The sequence below is a fragment of the Lissotriton vulgaris genome, chromosome 7 (genome assembly GCF_964263255.1).
Source record: "Lissotriton vulgaris chromosome 7, aLisVul1.2, whole genome shotgun sequence".
In the NCBI taxonomy this organism is placed as follows: Eukaryota; Metazoa; Chordata; class Amphibia; order Caudata; family Salamandridae; genus Lissotriton; species Lissotriton vulgaris.
This window is the reverse complement of record NC_141695.1, coordinates 684,417,032-684,439,686: the sequence shown is the minus strand read 5'-3', so window position 1 is coordinate 684,439,686 and position 22,655 is coordinate 684,417,032. Positions and strand designations below refer to the sequence as shown.

Genomic DNA, 22,655 nt, shown 5'->3' with positions numbered 1-22,655 from the left:
TCTTCAACCAGAAAGGAAACAAGCTACCGGGGACCGGTTTCTGGCATTTCAGCCGTCTTCGGCCCGGCTTGCTCGAATCCTGATGGTGCAGTGAGAAAGGGACTCATGTCTGAGTATACCCTGCCACACCTATAGTGGCCAAAAACGATTCAGAAAAGGGGGTGGTGATGAACAGAGTGTCTGAATTAAGCAGACCACTCTTACCCAGTCCAAAGATCAGGGCTTGATCCATCACCATTATTTATCTCACTGCACCATCACAGCTCAGAACCTGGCTATATGCAAATCAGTCTGTCCCTGGCCCAGTGCATCATGGGAACAGGGCAGACTAAACTACCAAGCCAATTCTTCAACCAGAAAGGAGACAAGCTACCGGGGACCGGTTTCTGGCATTTCAGCCGCCTTCGGCCCGGCTTGCTTGAATCCTGATGGTGCAGTGAGAAAGGGGCTCATGTCTGAGTATACCCTGCCACACCTATAGTGGCCAAAAACGATTCAGAAAAGGGGGTGGTGATGAACAGAGTGTCTGAATTAAGCAGACCACTCTTACCCAGTCCAAAGATCAGGGCTTGATCCATCACCGTTATTTATCTCACTGCACCATCCCAGCTCAGAACCTGGCTATATGCAAATCAGTCTGTCCCTGGCCCAGTGCATCATGGGAACAGGGCAGACTAAACTACCAAGCCAATTCTTCAACCAGAAAGGAGACAAGCTACCGGGGACCGGTTTTTTGGCATTTCAGCAGTCTTCGGCCCGGCTTGCTTGAATCCTGATGGTGCAGTGAGAAAGGGACTCATGTCTGAGTATACACTGCCACACCTATAGTGGCCAAAAACGATTCAGAAATCATTTTTGTCCACCATAAGCGTGGAAGGGTATACTCAGATGTGAGTCCCTAGCTCATTGCACCATCAGGATTCAAGCAAGCCGGGCCGAAGACGGCTGAAATGCCAGAAACCGGTCCCCGGTAGCTTGTTTCCTTCCCAGTATAAGAATTGGCTTGGTAGTTTGGTCTGCCCTGTTCCCATGATGCACTGGGCCAGGGTCAGACTAATTTGCATATAGCCAAGTTCTGAGCTGGGATGGTGCTGTGAGCTAAAAAACGGTGATGGATCAAGCCCGGATCTTTGGACTGGGTAAGAGTGGTCTGCTTAACTCAGACACTCTGTTCATCACCACCCCCTTTTCTGAATCATTTTTGTCCACCATAAGCGTGGAAGGGTATACTCAGATGTGAGTCCCTAGCTCATTGCACCATCAGGATTCAAGCAAGCCGGGCCGAAGACGGCTGAAATGCCAGAAACCGGTCCCCGGTAGCTTGTTTCCTTCCCAGTATAAGAATTGGCTTGGTAGTTTGGTCTGCCCTGTTTCCATGATGCACTGGGCCAGGGTCAGACTAATTTGCATATAGCCAAGTTCTGAGCTGGGATGGTGCAGTGAGCTAAAAAACGGTGATGGATCAAGCCCGGATCTTTGGACTGGGTAAGAGTGGTCTGCTTAACTCAGACACTCTGTTCATCACCACCCCCTTTTCTGAATCATTTTTGTCCACCATAAGCGTGGAAGGGTATACTCAGATGTGAGTCCCTAGCTCATTGCACCATCAGGATTCAAGCAAGCCGGGCCGAAGACGGCTGAAATGCCAGAAACCGGTCCCCGGTAGCTTGTTTCCTTCCCAGTATAAGAATTGGCTTGGTAGTTTGGTCTGCCCTGTTCCCATGATGCACTGGGCCAGGGTCAGACTAATTTGCATATAGCCAAGTTCTGAGCTGGGATGGTGCAGTGAGCTAAAAAACGGTGATGGATCAAGCCCGGATCTTTGGACTGGGTAAGAGTGGTCTGCTTAACTCAGACACTCTGTTCATCACCACCCCCTTTTCTGAATCATTTTTGTCCACCATAAGCGTGGAAGGGTATACTCAGATGTGAGTCCCTAGCTCATTGCACCATCAGGATTCAAGCAAGCCGGGCCGAAGACGGCTGAAATGCCAGTAATCGGTCCCCGGTAGCTTGTTTCCTTCCCAGTATAAGAATTGGCTTGGTAGTTTGGTCTGCCCTGTTCCCATGATGCACTGGGCCAGGGTCAGACTAATTTGCATATAGCCAAGTTCTGAGCTGGGATGGTGCAGTGAGCTAAAAAACGGTGATGGATCAAGCCCGGATCTTTGGACTGGGTAAGAGTGGTCTGCTTAACTCAGACACTCTGTTCATCACCACCCCCTTTTCTGAATCATCAGTAAGTATTAAGTCATACAGTCAGACCTGCACATAATGGAGTCATGTGGGAAAGCGGCAAATATTATTAAAAGTGGGTTATTAAGCGAGGAGGGGTAAAAGAAAAGGTCACCAAAGTGGTCTTGTGAAAAACTCCCTGGCAGCCGGTTATGTTAAGGATGAGTTTCTAAAAACTCTTCTTCATAGTCTAAATGCAAAGAACAATCAAGGCCAATATCCTTATTACCAGACTACACATTATAGGAAGAAATGTAACTCTATTTGAAACAAGGTGTATTAAAAGTATGCCTCTTTACTGAGGGACCGTCGGAGAATAGGGTTTTTAGGATGGCTTTGCAAGGGAGAACAGTTTCATAGTATGGGACAGTGGAGCATGTCTGCATGAGCCTGTATGCTAACAGAAGTAAGAGACAAAAGCTGTGGCGGTTGTGGAACTCTAGACTCAATCACAGTGATCTGTAGGTTAGTCACAGCTTTGCCCATGCACCATATATATAGATCACCAAAAACTCCTCCGAAGAAAGAGCAGAGGCCCCAGTAGGGGTAAGCAAGGAGGCTTCTTTATTCAGCAAATAAACAGCATGGCATCTGCATTTCGGCATTTAGTATACCTTCTTCAGCGCCGGGAGTGTTTCAGGAGGTGCAGGCGTTATCGTAGATTTAAATGTCCTGCCCCAAAACAATTGGTTCGGGACCGCTCCGCCCCCAAGAACAATGTCTTTGCTCACCTTCTGTAGGACACCTGATGCGTGTGCACTACAGATCCCAGAATGCTGTATTTTTCCAGGTAGGTACTGTGGGGGTAATCAGGTATTTGTGCGGATTATATGGCACCACGATGTCGCCAAGACCAATCCCCTGTGTGTTGCTTGAACTCCGGTTCCCCCTTGGGTCCCCAGACCGCATCAACCTCCGAGATCAGGACTCCACTCGGAAATCAATCAATCAATCAATCAATCAATCAATCTCTCTCTCTCTCTCTCTCTCTCTGCTAAGTAAGACACAAGATATATCTGAACCTACTGCCTCCTGTCTGTATCACTTTTTCAGCCATCTATTTCTCATCTACATCTTTTTCTTCAAGTCCATCAACTTTTCATTTCATCGAAACATTTCTTTTCTTAAAGAAGATCAGGCTGACATACGGAAGGAGAAGCCGAGGGGACTGCAGGCTTATATGTATATAATGTGATTCAAGAGCCTGAAGGCCACAAAGATTTGATCAACCTGTTGTACTGGTACAGTAATGCATTTACACCAATTGCAAGGCACGTACAGGGGCAAGCACATGGCTGAGCACCCATGGGCTCACCACGGCCAACAATGCCTGGCCATGCTGGATATAGAGAGATGTCAGGGATAAAGGGGAGGCCTGAGCCCAACAAGGAACCTAAAATACCTGATAAAGAAACAAGCTAAACTCTTGGCTAATGCCATAGGAACTATGCTAGTAGAATGAGCCAGAAGGTCTTCTTTAGACTTGTTTTTAGCCAAGGGAGAGCATCTTTTCATCCATCCTGATAAGGTCTGTCCACTCAGTGCTGCTTTGTCCTATCAACGTAAAAGTTAAGGACTCACAAGGGGTTTAGAAACTGGATCCTCTCCTCTTCCTTAGAGGGTAAGGAGGAAAGACGAAAGGAGGTGCCATAATGGACCCCCACATTGAAAGGGAACACCACTTCCTGTAGAAATTATGCCAGAATCTGAAACACCAGTTTGTCCAGAAAGAAGGTATACAGTTTTTGCATTTGCAGGACATGCAGTTCAGTAACAAAGGGTCAGATTTAGAACTTAGTGGAAGGTGACTGATATCCCGTCCGCTGAAATAAAAATCCAATTCTCTCTTATGGGATTTATATTTCGGTGGATGGGATATCTGTCACGGTTGTGATGGAGAAACCAATCCGCAAAGATCTAAATCAGGCCCAAAGCATGTGGAAGACAGTTTAAAGGGTCAGTAGCCTCAAATAACAGCTGTGCAAAGGCACAAAAGACATGTATGTTAAAAAGGTAAGAACCAAATTAAGGTTCCACTGTGGCCTAACAAAAGGAAGCATATATACAAGTCCATTCAAAAAATACTTTGCAACTGGAGACCTAAACAGAGGGGGCTGACCAGGTAAACGTAGAACGATTCAACAGCATGCAAGGCCAAAGACAGGACAAATAGAAGTGCATCAGAAAGTTTTGCCTGCAGCTCATCAACCTTATCATCCTCAGACCGGGACACAAACATTTCCAAACATTCAGAAAAATTAACTTGGGGGATGGCAGATAAGCAGCGAAAATTACATATACCACTTCCTCAGGCAGATCGAAACCACTCAACTGGTTTTGCTCAATCGTATGGCCGTGTGGGCTCATAAGCAGAACCTTACCCTGTTTCTGAAAGAACAGTTTCTCTCTTAGAGATAGATGGAGTGTGGGACAGAAGCGCAGACTCAGCAGTTCAGAGCACAAAACCCTCCAAGCCAGTCTGGGTCTATTAGAATGAGCTGAGCCCAGTCCCTCCTAATCTTCTTCGAACACAAGAAAGAGCGTCTGAGGTGGGAACACATAAAGGAGACCAGAGGCCCAGGGAAAGTGAAATGCATCTGCCAGGGAATCTTGATGAGGAAACTCTTGAGCACGAAAACATCACAGTGATCTTCCTTGTGACAGCAAAAAGATCTACCTGGGGTACACTCCACTGCAACAAATATACCTTGAACTACATCTGGCTGCAGCTGTCACTAAGGGTTGACTAGATGGCAAGTGCTACATTTAGACATTTAGTGACCCTGCCAGATAGGTGACAGTCACATCCAGATAATTTGCGCCTCCTGCCACAGCATACATGGCTCCACACAGCCCTGTTTGTTGTAGTTCCACATGGCAGTCAGGTTGTCTGTTAGAACTTGAACAGGAATGTCCTTGATGGAAGACGGAAAGGCCTTGAGAGCCATGCACACAGTACATAGCTCCAAAAGACTGATATGGTGTCTCAGATCTAATGGAGACCAGAGTCCTTCTTTTAATCCTGGCCATAGATTTTCCATTCTAAAAATTATAGCAAATAATTCTTTGGGAATTTCTATTAAGAAAACACAATTTAGGATTGATACCGGGCAACAAGTACCACCATACAATTATAAACTCTAATTATAAACTCTCCATAGCACAATTTATTGTCCATGTTTCGGAGTATAATTCAACTGTAACACAACAGAGATTTTAACCATTGCCAACATCTGCAACACAAACATCCTTGACACTGGCTTTGTCTAGAAAATAATTGACTCTCCAATTTCGAAGCATAATATTTGCTAGAGACATTTAAAGGTCACATTTTCCTACAACTACCGTGAAAGAATGCAAACATTTTCAAACTTCAATCTGGGACAAATTCCTATAACAGAGAGGGACAAAGAAGCGTTAGACTGTGGAATATGCTGCTAGAATATAACAGGAGACTGGATCTATGGTATTTCCGAAACCGAATGAATCTGCCAAGGAATACATTCACGAACCCCCATATGAGATGACATATAAGGTTAGAGGGGAGGGCGAAACACCAACCCACGCCCCCAGGATACTTACCCAACCAGACATCTAATGACATACTAACGTATACAGAGTCATACTAGAAGATACCTCCCGTACTATCGTAAGCTACCTTATCCAAGTTGTGTTGATGTACGATGAGATTGCTGAATACATTGGTATAAATAATAATCAAATACTCGCAAATGTAAGATTATAATATGTTAATGATGCAATAACAACTTGTAACAGGAAATGTAAAATCTCAATAAACAAATTTAAAAAAAAACAGAAGACTGGATCTATATACCAATTTAAAGTGCAAAAATTAAGTTTATTAATTTGCAGGCACCAAATGCTTACGGAGTAGGTTAAGTCCGCCCTACAGAACAATAGATAGTAAAGCACTAAAGAATAAATAAGTAATATAGTATGAAAATATTGTGTTGTGCAATAAAACTAGCAATGTTTTGTTTTAGGACTCTAATCTTGGTAGTAAGAAAGCTACTAGCAATTATCATAACATTACAACTGCACTTCAAAACATTCAAAAGGTGCTTCTTAAAATAATTTATAGAAGTGATTAGTTGAAGACATAAAATGTATACAAATTTGATGTTGACGTGCTATTCTTTTCAGAATAAACCTACCTCTACACAAGTCTCTATCTCCGTGTATTGGTTCATAATGGGAAGGATGGTCTCCATACTACTATAGTCCACCAAGTCAGATTTGTTTCCAACCAGTATGATCGGTAGCCTAAAAACACATTTCAACATAATGGAGCAGAAATGTTAATGCAAACATCAGGCTATTTTACTCCAACGGCTAAAATCAAGGCAATTATTAGCATTTAGAAATGGTACTTCTCTTTAACAGTGATTACTTACTGTGGAAATCCTTAAATTTGCAACATTGTTAAAATATCCCCAAATATGGTGGTATGAACATTAAGGTTAGTGTTCCTGCCACCAAGATGTTAAGATGTAAAAAAGCCACATATGAAAGTCATTTAAACATCTTTCTAGTGGATGATTGGGAGAATATTCTACATTTCTATAAAAGATACTCTAGCTGAGCAGCTATTGATAGAATCTTGTATCTGTTTCTTCTACACAGAATGCAACAGAGTACAAAGAAAAGAACACTCAAAGTGCAAACGTGACTGTTGTCCAGATGCCATAACCGCTCTTCACTTGAGAAATGCTCTATTCTCCTTCCAAAAACTGTTAATGACATGACAGTACAACGTTCTTTGTTCTGTATTCTAAATGTTGTGCTCTGTTAATTCCACAAGGGGATTCCTAATTTCTCTCCGATAAACTCGGTGCTCTTATGCATCAGTCACTCTTCTTTGTATTATTATTATTTTTGTTTTTATTTCATTCGTTATTCTGTGTTTCTGCATATGTTTCATGGTTTGAATTTACTGTATTATTGCAAAACCCCACCCTGCCTAGGCTGTAGGAGCACGATATACATTTGATTAATAATTATAGAAAATAAAATGTGTTACATTAAAAGCAGAGTATCGGGGGGCGGAGCTTGCTCGCGACCAAGATGGCCGTTTGAGCCCTGTGCTCAGACTCGTCGTCAAAATATTTGGCAATTATCCTTCAGCATGCCAACATTAGCAGGCCACACGTACTAGACACATGAATCGGAGGACACGAGCGCACAGCGGAGCTGCTTTGTACCGCAATCTGTTTGAGTGAACGGGAGAAATAGCAGCGGGAAGACATCCAACCTTGGGCCGCAAATCCCCGAGCTGGAGTGAGCAGAGGGGTGGAGCTCTGCCCCGCGGCGCAGTGCTGACTCGCTGGAGTCCGGTCGGCTCTGGTGGAGACCTGCGGAGGAGTCACGGGCACGGAGAGTCACCAACGCTGACGAAAAGTGCACATTGGAGGATAGAGAGACGGCGGCTGTGGGCAGTTGGGAGCCGATCAGTGGAATGGCAGATTGACTGGCAGCCTTGACCTATCCTGGAACGGTGAAGCGGCAGAACGGCCAGCTGTCCCTGCGGCTGTAGTGCCAAGATGAGTGACTAGGCTCGCTGGGAGCTCCGACCTGCCGCACGCGATCGAGCGCATAGCCGAGGGAAGCGCTCGAGGAGTCAAACGATGTGGTGAGCGGAGGACACAAGACGTGGGGGTGTCTGCAGCAGCCGCGTAGGGAACGTGTGTGCAGGCAGCATTGCGTGTGCGGGAGAGCCAGGATTAAGGGGGGAATCGGGAAAAGGGCGCACTCCCCGCGACACACTGCACCAGGAGACAGAGGGGGAAACGTGAGGGAGATAATACCCTTGACAGCGCAAAGGCCCTATTCAATATGGCAGCCACGTGTGGGACCTCTTCCAGGGCCAGGAGGAGATAGTGAGAGCAGTCAGTGCTGCGAGTGTGGGAGAGCCTGGAACACAGGCGGAAGCTGGGATTAGGGTGCACACCGCACCAGGAGACAGTGAGGAGAGCGAGAGGGAGACGGTGCCAATGAAAGCGCGAGGGCGCCATTACACACAGTAGCAAAGGGGGTATTACTCCCAGGAGAAGGGTGCGAGAGCAGGCAACGCTGCGGGATCGGTTGAGCCTGAACCAAGAGTGGAGCCGGGTGAAGAGCAAACTCCTCCTGGCGCACATCATCAGAGGACAGGGCGGGGAGTGGAGGGTGGGCCACGCCGCACATTACACAAGGGCCCATCAAAAAGCTGAAGTGCCACATGGAACTACCCCAAAGGCACAGACTGAAGGAGGAATAGAGCACAGCGCAGACAGTGGCGGACGGGCACTGGGACTAGAGCACTCTGAGAGCACTGCAGAGGGTGTACGGACACAGAGAATACACGCCTCAGGCTGAGGGTGAGGCGGACTGGTGTTACGCAGGGCGGTCAAGTCTGCAACTAGCTGAGCCTAGTGCGTGGCGGTTGGTAGGGGTGTAGTTGGATCCGGGCCCACGGTGGCTGCCCTCATCTGCCTCTGGTACAGTACGGAACACAGGCGGTAGCCTCCCAAACGGTGAGCACTAACACAGCGACAAGATGGGAAGAGGAGACAAGACACAGGCAAAGCGGTCATTTGAGCAGAAGCGCTCTGAATCCCACGACGCTACCACTACGGAGATGTCGAGGATGCAGCTGCCCCCGGAAGATGACCCAAGCATGCACATACGCAGCATGCTTCTCTCCATGGAGAAAAGCCTGCAGTGTGGGATCGCATCGTATGGTACGAAGATGGACGCACTCTCCTACAGAATGGATCATATGGCAGAACGCATGGACAAACATGCGGAGAGGCTGGACATGTCTGAAAGTAGAATAACGGACGTAGAGGAGGCACAAACAACATTAGATTCCGACCACAAGCAACTGTGGAGAGTGTTACAGGTGCTGGAAGACAAGACAGAAGACCTGGAGGCCCGGTCCCGGCGCTGTAACCTAAGGATTACCAGCCTACCGGAAACGACTCCCTTAGGAAATATGGAGCACTTTGTGGAGAAGCTGCTAAAAACTTTGTGGGGGATGGGGCGTTCTCCACGATGTTCGTAGTGGAAAGGTCACATCGCTCATTGGGTCCCAAGCCACCGCCTGGATCCCCTCCGCGCCCAATAAATCGCGAAGCTTCTCAACTACCGCGACAGATAAGCATCGCAAGAGAGAAGAAAACCATAAGATTCGAAGGCTCGGACATTTCCCTATATCCGGACTTTACAATGCGGGTGCAGGAAGCCCGCAGGCACTTTGCCCCTTTGAAGCGGCAACTCAGAGATCTAGGATTAGACTATGCAATGCTGTACCCCGCGAAGCTCAGGGTCAACAGGCAAGGGCGGTCACACATTTTTACTGACCCCAAAGTCTTACAGCAGGTGCTGAAAGGGTGGTCTAAGGAGCAGCGCAAGAGCCCGGAACGGCACCCACAGGAAGAAGCAGTGGGCGCCTCATTGGAGGAACAGGACTGAAGCAGAGGAAGCCTAATGGTAGCTGAGTGGGAATGGGGTGGAGGGGGCGATGCTGCATGTTGTATGAGGAATAAGCGACCCTTGACCTTGCTGGTAGGTCGCTCCCCCACCACACAGCTCCGCCTGTGCGTCCTGACCCTGCCCCAGCTGCCGCTGCTGTAGAAGTTGAGGCCCTCCTCCACCCGCAGGCTACCACCTGCGCCTCATCCCTGGTGGCCAGTGGTAGGCCTTAGGTTTGTATCACTGTCGCTGTTCTGGTTTCTGACCGCTGTTGCCTGTCTACCCCCTGTGCCAGCATTCTTATCTGTGCCCGTTCTCTTGCCTTCTGCTCTCCTGATTGCCCTCGTTTTTCTTGCCTTCTGCTCCCCTGATTGCACTCGCTTTCTTGCCTCTGCTCCCCTGATTGTACCCATTTTTCGTGCCTTCTGCTCCCCCGATTGCACTCATTTTTCTTGCGTTCTGCTCCCCGGATTGTATTCGTTTTTCTTGCCTCTACTCCCCTTTGTGCCTCTATGCCACTCGTTTACCCCCTTTTTTTGTGACCTTTCTGCCCTTTCTTGGGACCTTTGACCCTGCTTGCAGGCAGGTCGCCCCCACGCCGCTGCTCGTCACCTGACTGCCTGGTTCCTGCCTCTTTGCTGCCTCGTTTCCTGGGTTTTTCCCTCCCTTCTGCCCTGTGCACCAGTTCCCCCCGCACACCCGCCGCTCCCGATCCGACCCTTTCCAGTCGCTGCATCCCTGCGGCCCCGCCCCTCCTGCACACCCATTCGCCTCCCCGCTCCTGCTTCCCAGTTGCTTCTCCCTCCCAAGCCACCTCCTATGCTGGCCGAGAAGCAGCCGCACAGCGGACGCGCATAGCGGGCGCGCCGCTAGCGCACCACGCTCATCCGGGCCTGGACCACACCCAGCGCCAGAACCCCTGGACCCTGCGAACACCAAGACACCAGAATCCACTACGAAGCCAGCACCCTCCACGCACTCAAGGCCAAAACCACACCTGCCGCCCGAAACTGACCCTTCTCCTGCCACACCTGCAGCTTCACCTGCGACAAAATCACCAAACCTCCAAGGACTGGACCCAACCACCTCCGCTGCATACTCCTCAACACCCGCTCCGCACGCAAACACGCCGTCGAGCTCTGGGATCAGCTTGACACCTCCACCCCAACATCGCCTTCCTGACCGAGACCTGGTGGAACGACTCCTCGGCGCCCGACATCGCCATAGCCATCCCAGATGGCTACAAGATCACCCGCAGGGATCGCGCCAATGGAATCGGAGGAGGAATAGCCATCGTCCACAAGTCCACCCTCAAGGTCTCTACCCATGCAGAAGACACCCTCAACACCGCCGAACACCTGCACTTCCGGATCCACTCCGACCCCAAGACCACCCTCAGAGGAACACTCATCTACAGATCCCCCTGACCCAGGGCTCAGATCAGCGACTCCATCGCCGACCTCACCAGCACCCACGCACTAGCCTCCACGGACTACATCCTCCTCAGGGACCTGAACGTTCACCTCGAGAACAACAACGACGCCAACTCCGCCACCCTGATCGCCAACCTCGCCAACCTGGGCCTCAGACAACTCGTCACCACACCCACCCACGACGCCGGCCACACGCTCCCACGTCGCCTTCGACCACACCACTGCACTCCACTGGACCGACCACCGCTGCATCCATTTCACCTTCAAGAAACCAACCACGCACCACCGCACCCAACAGCTACCTCGCCGCTGCTGGAGCAAAGTCACCGAAGACCAGCTGATCACCTCCCTCACCAAGAACCCACCCACCGACCCCACCAACCCAGACGCCGCAGCCCGAAACCTCAGACAATGGATCGACGACTGCGCCGACACCCTTGTCCCGCTCAAGAAACCCTCTAACAGCCACACCAACAAGAGAGCCACCTGGTTCACCCACGAGCTCCAGACCTCTAAACGTTCATGCCGGAAACGGGAGAAGACATGGCTCCACGAACGCACACCGGACAACCACGCAGCCCACAAGGACGCCACCCGCAGACACCACCACCTCATCAGATTAGCCAAGAGATCCTCCTTCAAAGACCGCTTGGATAATAACGCACAGAACAGCAAAGAGCTCTTCAGCATCGTAAAAGAACTCTCCAACCCCAGCGCCAACGCCAACGACATCCCGCCCTCACAAGAACTGTGCGACTTACTAGCCATCTTCTTCCACTGCAAGATCGCTGACATCCACGACAGCTTCAACACCACGACCACCCCGACTACGCCAGACTCCACCTCCCCTGTGACCACCACCAACACCAATCGTCTGACCTCCTGGTCCAACGTCAACGACGAGACACGCAAGGTCATGAACTCCATACACTCAGGATCTCCGCCTGACCCGTGCCCACACCACGTATTCAACAAAGCAGACGCAGCCATTGCACCCCAACTACGGAAGGTCATCAACATCTCCTTGGAAACCGCGACATTCCTGGAAAGCTGGAAGCACGCCGAAATCAACACCCTCTTCAAGAAGCCCAAAGCGGACCCCAAGGACCTCAAGAACTTCCGGCCCATCTCCCTTCTCGGCAAAGGTCATCGAGAAAATCGTCAACATGCAACTAGCCCGCCACCTCGAAGACAACAACATCTTGGACCCGTCCCAGTTCCGATTCAGACGAAACCACAGCACCGAGACAGCTCTCATCGCCGCCACAGACGACATCAGGCGCCAACTAGACAACGGCGAAACATCAGCCCTCATCCTCCCCTGTCAACCACCTTCGACACGGTCTGCCATCGCACTCTAAAGACACGCCTCTTAGAGCCGGAATCCAAGAGAAGGCTCTTGACTGGACCACATCCTTCCACTCCGGCAGAACCCAGAGCGTCCGCCGCCCACCCTTCCGATCCGAAGCCACCGACATCATCTGCGGCATCCCCCAGGGCTCATCCCTCAGCCCAACGCTGTTCAACGTCTACATGCCCCCCTCGCACAAGTGGCCCGCCATCACGACCTCAACATCATCTCCTACACTGACGACACCCAGCTCATCCTCTCCCTCACCAAAGACCCACACACTGCCAAAACCAACCTCCATGAGGGAATGAAGGCCGTCGCCGATTGGATGAGGAGCAGCCGTCTGAAGCTGAACAAGACGGAGGCCCTTATCCTCGGACCCTTCAGAAATATTCAGAATTATGGGTGAGTTGACGTCCGGCGCCAGAACCCTCCCCTCCCAGGTCCCCACTCAACCATCCTGTGATGCTTTAAATAGCTTTTTCACTGATAAGATCATCAAGAATACCATCCCCCCTACCCCTCCTGCCACTCCACCTGCCCCCCCTGGAAACCCATGCTCATTATCAAACTTTCCCCTCCTTGACTCTTCCTCTCTCGCCAAACTTGCCTCTTGAGTCAAATCTGGCTCCCCCAATGATTGTTGTCCTCCCTCTGTCTTTAGGGACATCTGCCTGGCTCTGCCGAACTGCATCTTGCCACTTATAAACACCTCTCTTGAGGCCGGCACTGTACCTAATTGGTACCATTGCTGAAAAAACCCGGAGCTGACCCAGAGGACCTTGCCAACTATCGGCCTATTTCTCTCCTGCCTTATCTTTCTAAGATCTTGGAGGCACATGTCACCAGTTGCCTCTCTCAGTTAGAGTCCTCTGGCTACCATGAGCCTAACCAAGCTGGTTTCAGACCTGCCCATTCTACCGAGGCTGTGATCTTGGCAGTTATGGACTCTCTCAGTAGCAATGCCGACAAAGGGTCTCCTCAGGCTCTGGTCCTTCTGGACCTATCGGCTGCGTTCGACACGGTGGACCATAACATCCTCCTCCACCGTGTCGAGCAAGCCGGCATCCGGGGCCCAGCCCTGGCCTGGATTAAATCCTTCTTGACAGACAGAACCCAGGCTGTTCACCTGGGTCCTTTCACGGCTACTAGGGAACCATTCATCTGTGGAGTGCCTCAGGGTTCCTCTCTGTCTCCCCTGCTTTTTAATCTTTATCTTCGCCCGCTCATCCATTCCTTGAAGAGCTGGGACATTACCGTCTTCAATTACGCAGACAACCTGCAAATCATCTTTCCTCTTAACACCTCTAACGCAGCTCTCGATTGTCAGGCAGTCATGTTACATATCCAGCAATGGATGAACCTCAATCCGCTTAAGCTGAACCCAGGGAAGACAGAGCTAATTCTCCCGGGCAGTAGTTCCACCCATTGGGGCCCACAGTTCTGGCCTACAGAGCTGGGCCCCCCGACCACCCCGGCTAAGTCGGCAAAGAGCCTGGGGGTTATCATGGATTCAGAGCTCTCCCTCAAGCCTCAGGTTGGCGCAGTTGTATCATCCTGTATGTTTCAGCTTCGGAAAATCAGGAAAGTTTCCCACCTCCTCTCGCCTGAAGCCCTGATACAAGTTCTGATCGCCCTAGTGCTCTCCCGCCTGGATTTTTCCAACTCCTTGTATCATGGCCTACCGAAATATCTGCTGCATAGGCTGCAAGTCGTGCAGAACCAGGCGGCCCGACTGGCCTATAAGACCCCAAAGTGGCAGTCTGCAAAACCACTGCTCTGCAAACTCCACTGGCTGCCGGTCGAACAGAGAGCCGCATTTAAGATCGGCTGCCTGACCTACAAAGCTGTGACTGGTACGTCTCCTTGTTTATTAAGATCCTTAGTGACCCCTTACTGTCCGGCAGGTAACCTACGGTCCTCCCATCGTCAACTTTTGACTGCAGTTCCAATTAAACTCAAAAAATATGGTGGCTGCAGATTTGCTCATCTGGCTCCCAAACTCTGAAACCAGCTGCCGTTATCGCTCAAATCTTCAATGTCTCTGCTGGAATTTAGAAAACTTCTCAAAACCAATCTCTTCACACAGTCTGGCTAGCTCCCCTCTTTCACATCTCTCAGCACCACCCAGCGCCAGGAAACTTATGGTGACAGTGCGCTTTATAAGACTCCCTTAAGATAAGATAAGACCCACCCCCTCAGCCTGGGCCGACTCTTGGTGGCCGACCACACTGGGAACAGCACAAACACCCACCGACCATGCACGCAATCTAGGATTCATCCTCAACTCCTCCCTCTCCATGTCTAAGCAGGTCAACGCCGTCTCCTCCTCCTGCTACAACACCCTCCGCATGCGCCGCAGGATCTACAAGTGGATCCCGACCGAAACAAGAAGAACGGTAACACAGGCCCTCGTCAGCAGCAGACTGGACTACGGCAACGCACTCTATGCAGGAATCCCAGCCAAACACCTACAACGACTACAACGCATCCAAAACGCCTCCGACTGACTGATCGTCAACGTCCCCCGCCGCAGCCACATCACCCCCCACCTGAGAGACCTACACTTGCTCCCCGTCGACAAGAGGATCACTTTCCAGCTCCTTACCCACGCACACAAAGCACTCCACAACGCCGGACCATCCTACCTGAACAGCAGACACAGCTTCCACACCCCCACCCGCCAGCTCCGCTCTGCCAGCCTCGCCGCTGTCCCCCGCATCCAACGAACTACCTCCAGCGGCAGATCCTTCTCCTACCTCGCCGCCAAGACCTGGAACACCCTCCCTACCCACATACGGCAGACCCAAGACCTACTCGCCTTCAGAAGACTCCTCAAGACCTGGATCTTCGAGCAGTAGCAGCATCCCCCCTCCCCTCAGCGCCTTTGGACCATCACGGGTAAGTAGCGTGCTTTACAAGTACTCTGATTGATTGACTGATTGACTGATTATGCTAAAGGACCACAAGCTGGTGTGCATGAGAGCACAGGGGAACTGGGACAGACACGGCGGTTGCAGTGGACATGCTGCGGAATGAGTGACTAATTGATAAAGATAATGGACTGTTGTCGGTCCAGGGCGCAATGCTGCTCTGGCATTGTAATGGGTGGGAGATGTGGCAGGCAAGAAGGGTGGGACCTCCGTTGCCAGTGGCAGGAGGTCATGCGCAATATACACAAGAACAGGTTACGGCGGAATGCTGAAAAGATGGTATGACGACGATGGCGAGACAGGGCAGATGAGTGTGTGCTAACATTCGCGTAGAAAGCGAACTGAGCGACCTCTGGCCGCTTGTGCTATCACTGAAGTAATTCCCAGTGGGGGGGAACACCCATTGAGTATGATGTGGGGGACGGGTGGGACAATTCTGAGGTTCTGCGCGACCATGTTGGGGGAGGTCAGCTGTGGGTGGGGGTGGGAAGTAATGGGGGTTGGGTGTTACTGTAAAGTTGTGGGGGGGTATATGGTGTTAGTTTTGGTGTGTGATACACACTATATTACTACGTTGACAGCTAGACACTTCTCAGGGACATACCTTGCTAATGGTGACCGGCACTGAGAGACAGGAACTGAAAACGGCAGATAAATTGAGGGTGGGGAATGTTAGGAGACTCAATGACTTCCGTAAAGTGCGTAAAGTGCTAAGCTACCTCAACAGACAAAACAGATATAGCGCTACTGCAGGAGACACATCTCCCACAAACGAGTAACATATTGCGAAGTAAGGGACTGCTAGGGAACATTAACACAGCAGGATACACAACACACGGCAGGGGGGTGTTAACCTGGGTGAACCCAAAGTCCGTTTTCTCGATCGAGCTGTTGGACGCGGATCCCAATGGCCGTTATGTCATTTTGAGATGTCGAGGTAGGGGAAGTGCTTGATCATTGTCAACGTGTATGACCCCAACTATGACTGTCCTGATTTTTTCACACAGTTAGCCTCCGTAACACAACAATACCAGAGTACGCAGTTTTTATAGGGAGGGGATTTTAACTTAGTGAGGGACCCAGCTTTGGACAGGTCGGCAGGCCCAAGTAGGAGGCCGGTAGCGGCTGCTAGAGAGCTAGAAAAAGTGCTGACCTGTATGGTCCTCGAGGATGTGTGGAGAGTGCGAAATCAGAGCAAAGGGGGTTACACTTATTAATCGGCCTACCATAATATTCATACACGCATAGGCTATTGGCTGACCTCGACGGAGCTGGTGGAACATATCCGGTCTCTCTGATCACTCACCAATCCTATTGGTATTGGCCACTCCCAAGAAAACTCTGCCACCGTTTACTTGGCATTTTTCCCCTTACTCGCTGCTCGACCCTATTTTCAAAGGGGAGCTCGCGGAGGCAATAGAGACTTTCTTTGAAGTAAATATAGGCTCGGTGTATAGCTTTCAAACAGTGTGGGTGGCATTTAAAGTATATATACGCGGAGTGGCAATGTCGAAACATTCGGGGTACTAAAAGCAATAAGGCAGAGATTAACGGACCTTAAGCAGAAGCTGAGATGCCTGGAAGAACGGCAGGTATCTGAGGGGGATAGGGAGCAAGAGGAAGAAATAAAAGCACTGCTGGAAGAATATCACAAAGCTGCTTTAGCAAGGTAAAACATATGGGCACGTACATATGGTGAAGGGGATAGGCCGGGTTCTGTGCTACCCCAGATTCTGAAAGCGAAACGGGGGAAAACGCTGATAACGCAGGTGAGATCTGAAGAGGGTGAATTGCTCACGGAAGTAGTAGAAATAGCAGAGAGTTTCAGACAATATTACACAGACCTCTACACCTCACGCTCAGCGGACATGGAAGAAGACATACAGGATTATCTAGAGCACATAGAACTGCCCTTCCTCTCGAATACCCAAAGAGAATTTTTAATGCTACCTATTGAAAAAGAGGAGATACGGGGCGTGGCCAAGATGGCGGCGGAGTAGGACGTGCTTGAGAGTCCCTCCGGTGCCGTTACTTGGCTTTGTATTCTGCCCTGTGAGTCGCCCTTCTTTGCTCATACAGCGGTGTCCGGAGCACTGAAGACGATTGGCGGTGGTTTGCTGCCCTGATAAGTGCTTAGGGACCGACGACGGAGCTCCGGTGCGGCGCGGCCTGGAGGAGAGGTGCGCTGGGGAATCCTCGTGGCAGACAGGGGGAGGCATCCTCTGAAGCCTCACGGAGCGAGCGACCGGTCAGTGACAGCGGGCCCGCGCTTGTACCAGGGGAGCCCCAACAGCCCAGCGTCCCGAGGAGCGTTGGAAAGACCAGAGGGGATGGCAGGCCCCCGGTCCTGCACATCACTGAGCATAGAGCCCAGAGAAGAGGCCGCAGGCCCTCGCCGCCGCCCGATTTGTGGTCCCCACTGCGGCCCCCCACCTAGAACTCTGGTGTCCACCTCTACAGTTACAGAGGCGAGGGTGCTGGCACGAGGAGAGAGCTGCGGCTGAGAGGGCCCGATGACTGGGTGGTGAGGCCCCACGCCGGGTCCTCCATACCTACAGCCGCCTGGAAGACGGCGGAGAGCGTCGGTTGGGCCTTACTGCCTAGAGGAGCTGACTGCCCCGGGGAACCTCGGGCGTATGGTCTGCTGGGACGCACTGCTACTTGGATCGGTGAGAAGGGCCACCCCGGCCTCTCCTTGCTCCGTTCAATTTCCACGCCGGCGGTCTCGACAGAGGGGGATTGTGCGCTGGCTGGAGCTCCCTCCACTGTAGCTTTGTCTGCGAGCTCCCGTGGGTGACAAAATGACGGCGAACAGACCCAAGAAGGACAGACTGCCGAAGGAGGGCGCCCAGAAGCGACCTTACAGCCTGCCTCGCCGGTCACTACCAAGTCTCCACAGCGGGACGACGCTGATGCCCCGGATACCAAAGCCTTCATGGTGGACTTATTCAATGCGATTAAGGAAGACATCACGGTACTGCGCGCCCAGCTTGCGTCGGATCTGAGGGAGATGCCCCGAGGCGTGGACGGCATGGGGGAACGAGTCGCGACGTTAGAGGAGCATGATCTGGAGACGGCGGGAGACATACGTCGGCTCCAGCAGGACGTCATACGCCTTACGGAGAAGAATCTAGATCTGCAGGCCCACACCGAAGATTTAGAGAACAGATCGCGGCGGAATAACACCGGATCAGGGCAGTTCCATGGAAGGGCGAGGGTGCAGACCTGCGGGAATATGTGGAGGCTCTCTTTCGCCACATCCTAAATGAGGAAGACCTGCAGAAGCTTCAAATGGACCGGGTGCACCGTGTTGGCTTACCTCGAGGACCCAAGGCCCCTCCACCCGACATTTTAGTATGTGTACACGATTTCCAACTTAAGGAACGGATCCTCAGGAAGGCACGCGACTTTGCTCCACTTCAGTTTTGTGATCATCGCCCCATGTTGTTTCAGGACTTTGCGGCTTCTACCCTCATAAAGCGGAGGGGTTTTAAGCCTATCACTAACTTTCTAAGAGAACAGGGTGTCCCCTACACATGGGGGCATCCTTTCAGACTTATTTTCAAGTGGAAGGCCAAGCTGATCCAAGTCCGGTCCCTAGAGGCAGCCCTTGACGTGCTGGGTTTGGAGCGACCCACTACCCCGGCGGAGTCCACTGGCTCCCCCAAGAGACAGCGGAGGAACTGCACGGAATGGCGAAAAGTCGGCAAGTTCACACCAGCGACGAAACCCGACCCATCACTCAGTCTACGGGAAAGAGGGGCAGCGGTGGCCTAATTGGCTTTGGTGACTCACTTTCCAGGGGGCACATGAGAAGCGGACCATTTCCTTGGCTCTTGCAGGGCCTATGGCTGGTGCTGGAGAGGACTGCCCGCAGGATCTGGATGAGTAGTGCTTTTCTGTCCTTCTGTAAGGGAGTGTCCTGTATCGAGAATTGGGAGGAGAACTGGATGGAGCCACGTTCCCCTGCTGCTGGGGACTGTTTAATAGTCTACAGTTTCTTTCTTTTACTTGCTCTGTTGAGTTTTGGGAGTTTGAGGTTTTCATTGGTTCGGATTGGGGGCTGTGGGGGGCGGTGTTGTGGGATGGGGGAAGCCTCGTTTCCAGGTGGGGCTTGGGGATGGGTGGGTGGGTGGGGAGTAATGGTGGCGGCTTTTCGATTTGGGGCCTTTTAGTTCTGTATGCTTCGGGTTATATTCTAGTTTCACTGTCTATTCACGCATAGTGGCTGGACAGGGGTCAGTTGGGTCCCTTTCAGCCATGATGAGATTGCCGCTTCTCTGTTGAGACCATGACACCTATTTCAATAGCCACGTGGAATGCCAAGGGCCTAAACTCGCAGCAGAAGCGGCTCAAAGTGTGGAAGTATATTGTTGACCATCATCTAGACGTGATCGCCCTTCAAGAAACTCATTTAGCCAGGGCAGACGAAGCAGGCCTCAAGCACAAAATGTTCCCACTTATCAGTCCTCAGCTGCCACGAAACACCGGGGGTGGCCCTGCTCTTCCGCGCTGCGCTCCAGTTTCAGCCATTAGGGGTTCAGGGTGAAAAGGAAGGCAGCTGGATCATGGTGAAGGGAGTTCTGAGAGGCAGGGTCTGCACGTTTGTAGCACTTTATGCTCCCAATACCGGCCAAACGCCCTTCCTATCTGGATTACTGGGGAAAATAGCGGATTTTGTAGAGGGGCCCCTCCTCCTCTTAGGCGACTTCAATCTCATTTGGCAAAAAGAGCTTGACAGCACAGACACTCCTAGATCGGATGCGGGAACCTTCGCGGGAGAGACACAACAACACTTTCGGGACCTGGGACTTTGGACACATGGCGGGCACTTTACCCACAGACACGGGATTTCACATTCTTCTCCCACGTTCACGGAACATACTCCCACCTAGATTACATTTTCATCAGCCAATCTCTGCGGGGCACTCTCCAGGAGGCAAAAATCTTTCCAATCTAGGTCTCTGACCATAGCCTTTACTCAATATGCCTGCAATGGCGAGGACCTGCGCCGACGGCCCCTAGATGGTACTTCCCACCTTCCCTCATACGTGACAAAGAGTCATGCACTAAGCTTCGCACCGCCATTACTAGTTTCTTTGAGAATAATTCCCCAGAGGACACGTCAGAATTCACTAATTGGGATACCCTTAAAGCGGTGATTCGGGGCAAGTGCGTTGCCCTTAATTCCGCTCTGAATAAGCAGCGCGCCCGTGAACGAGAGGCACTCAAGGCTGAGCTTGCTGCAGCGGAGCTCTCCCACAAGGAAGGCCCCACTCGACAAAAACAACGACACCTTAAGGCTCTCAGAGGCAAACTCCGGGCCATCTATTCCAACAGGGCAGATCTTACCCTCCTCAAGCTGCGGCAGCTTTCGTACACTCAAGGAAATAAAATAGGCAAACACTTAGCGTGCCAACTACGAGACAAAAGGGAGAAGGAATATATTGGGGGGATTCTTGACCCATCTGGCCGGAGCATCCACAGAGACGAAGAGAAGGCAGCTCTATTCGGTTCCTTTTATGAGAATCTTTATGCAGGGGAATCCCTAGATGGCTACGCCCAACAGGCGTTCCTCGACTCCCTTGCACTTCCGCAAGTCTCGGAAGCATGGAATGACCTACTTACAGCTCCAATCACTCTTGCTGAGGTCACCCTGGCCATTTTCTCACTGAAAACTAACAAGGCCCCCGGTCCAGACGGTTATACGGCGCTCTTTTATAAAACGTTTGCCCCTGAGCTTACTCCACACCAGGTCTCTCTTTTCAATGCAATGGCCAATGAGAGTAGGACAACTAGCACCATGGCAGAGGCAGTGATCTCAGTCATACCCAAGCCGGGGAAGGATCCCCAGTGCTGTGCCTCTTACAGGCCGATTGCCCTGCTCAATTTAGATGCCAAACTTTATTCTTCCATCATCGCCAAAAGGTTGAATGATCTCATGCCGCTTCTCATCCACCCAGACCAGTCCGGGTTTATTAAAGGGAGGCAGACGTATGATAACACCCGAGGAATTGTACACCTCATAGAAAAAGCAAACAAACTCCGCATTCCGGCGATCCTGGTGGACCTTGACGCGGAGAAGGCCTTCGACCGGGTCCATTGGTCGTTCCTGTTCCGGGCACTGACCGCCTTCGGTTTTTCGCCCAAAGTCATAGACATGGTGCAAGCGAATTATTGCGCCCCCACCTCTAGAGTGGTGATCAATGGGGCTCGCTCCGACTTCTTCATGCATTCCCGGGGGACCCGACAGGGTTGCCCCCTCTCCCCATTGCTCTTCGCCCTCAGCATTGAAACGTTGGCGGTGGCTGTTCGGCAGAATCCGGGTATCAAAGGCATTCCATTTACCGGCGACCCCCATACACTATCCCCCTTTGCCGATGACATCCTTTTGTCCCTGACGGAGCCGGAGTCCTCCCTCCCTAGCCTCCATGCAGAACTAACCAGTTTCGAGTCCTTGTCAGGCTTTAAGGTGAACTCTGGGAAGTCCTTCATTCTTAACCTCTTCTTCCCTCCTGAGAGAGCGGTCCAGCTCCGCTCCTCGACACCACTCGCTTGGGCCTCCAAAACGCTCCAGTATCTCTGGGTATTCCTGACTCGACACTCCAGGGGCTTTATAAAGCCAATTTAACCCCCTGCTCGCTCAAATCCAAGCGGATCTTGCGAAATGGAAGCCTCTCTTCCTCTCCTGGCTGGGCCGGATTCACGCAATCAAAATGACTCTTTTGCGTAAACTCCTCTACCTTTTTCAAGCACTACCTATTGGCCTGGACCCTGCTTTTTTTCAGAGACTCAAAACCATGATCTTACGCTTTATCTGGCAAGGCGGCCTGGCACGCTTTTCCTTCTCCCTCCTTCGGCGCCCACACAAGGAGGGTGGGGTGGGACTATCGGACGTTCAGCTGTATTATAAGGCAGCCCAATTGCGAGTGCTGGTCGAGTGGTCCCAAAGAGACTCTGAGAAACACTGGCTCCATATGGATCGAAGCGTGACGGGTCGGACCATATGGGATTTGGCCTGGCGTCCCCGCAGAGATAGGCCTCCGAACATATACTTGAGCACGCCTACACACACTACACTAAAGGCATGGGACACTGTTGTAGGCGACGATAGGTGGACCACCTTCCCCTCTCCATACACCTCAATCCATCACACACACTCCTTTCCTCCGGCTTTTCATGGGGGCCTCTTTGACTCCTGGAAACGGGGCGGCTGTCTAGCACTGATCC

At 51.4% G+C, this 22,655-nt stretch overlaps 1 protein-coding gene across 3 annotated transcripts in view; it reads right to left on the bottom strand.

Moving 5' to 3' along the window:
- RHOT1 (ras homolog family member T1) overlaps window positions 1-22,655 on the bottom strand; it is a 671,689-nt gene that overhangs the window by 496,479 nt on the left and 152,555 nt on the right. For all 3 annotated transcript variants that reach the window (XM_086930896.1, XM_086930894.1, XM_086930895.1), the window contains exon 7: window positions 6,411-6,519. In XM_086930896.1, the coding sequence (XP_086787022.1) occupies window positions 6,411-6,519 (109 nt within the window). The remainder of the gene's footprint in view (window positions 1-6,410; window positions 6,520-22,655) is intronic.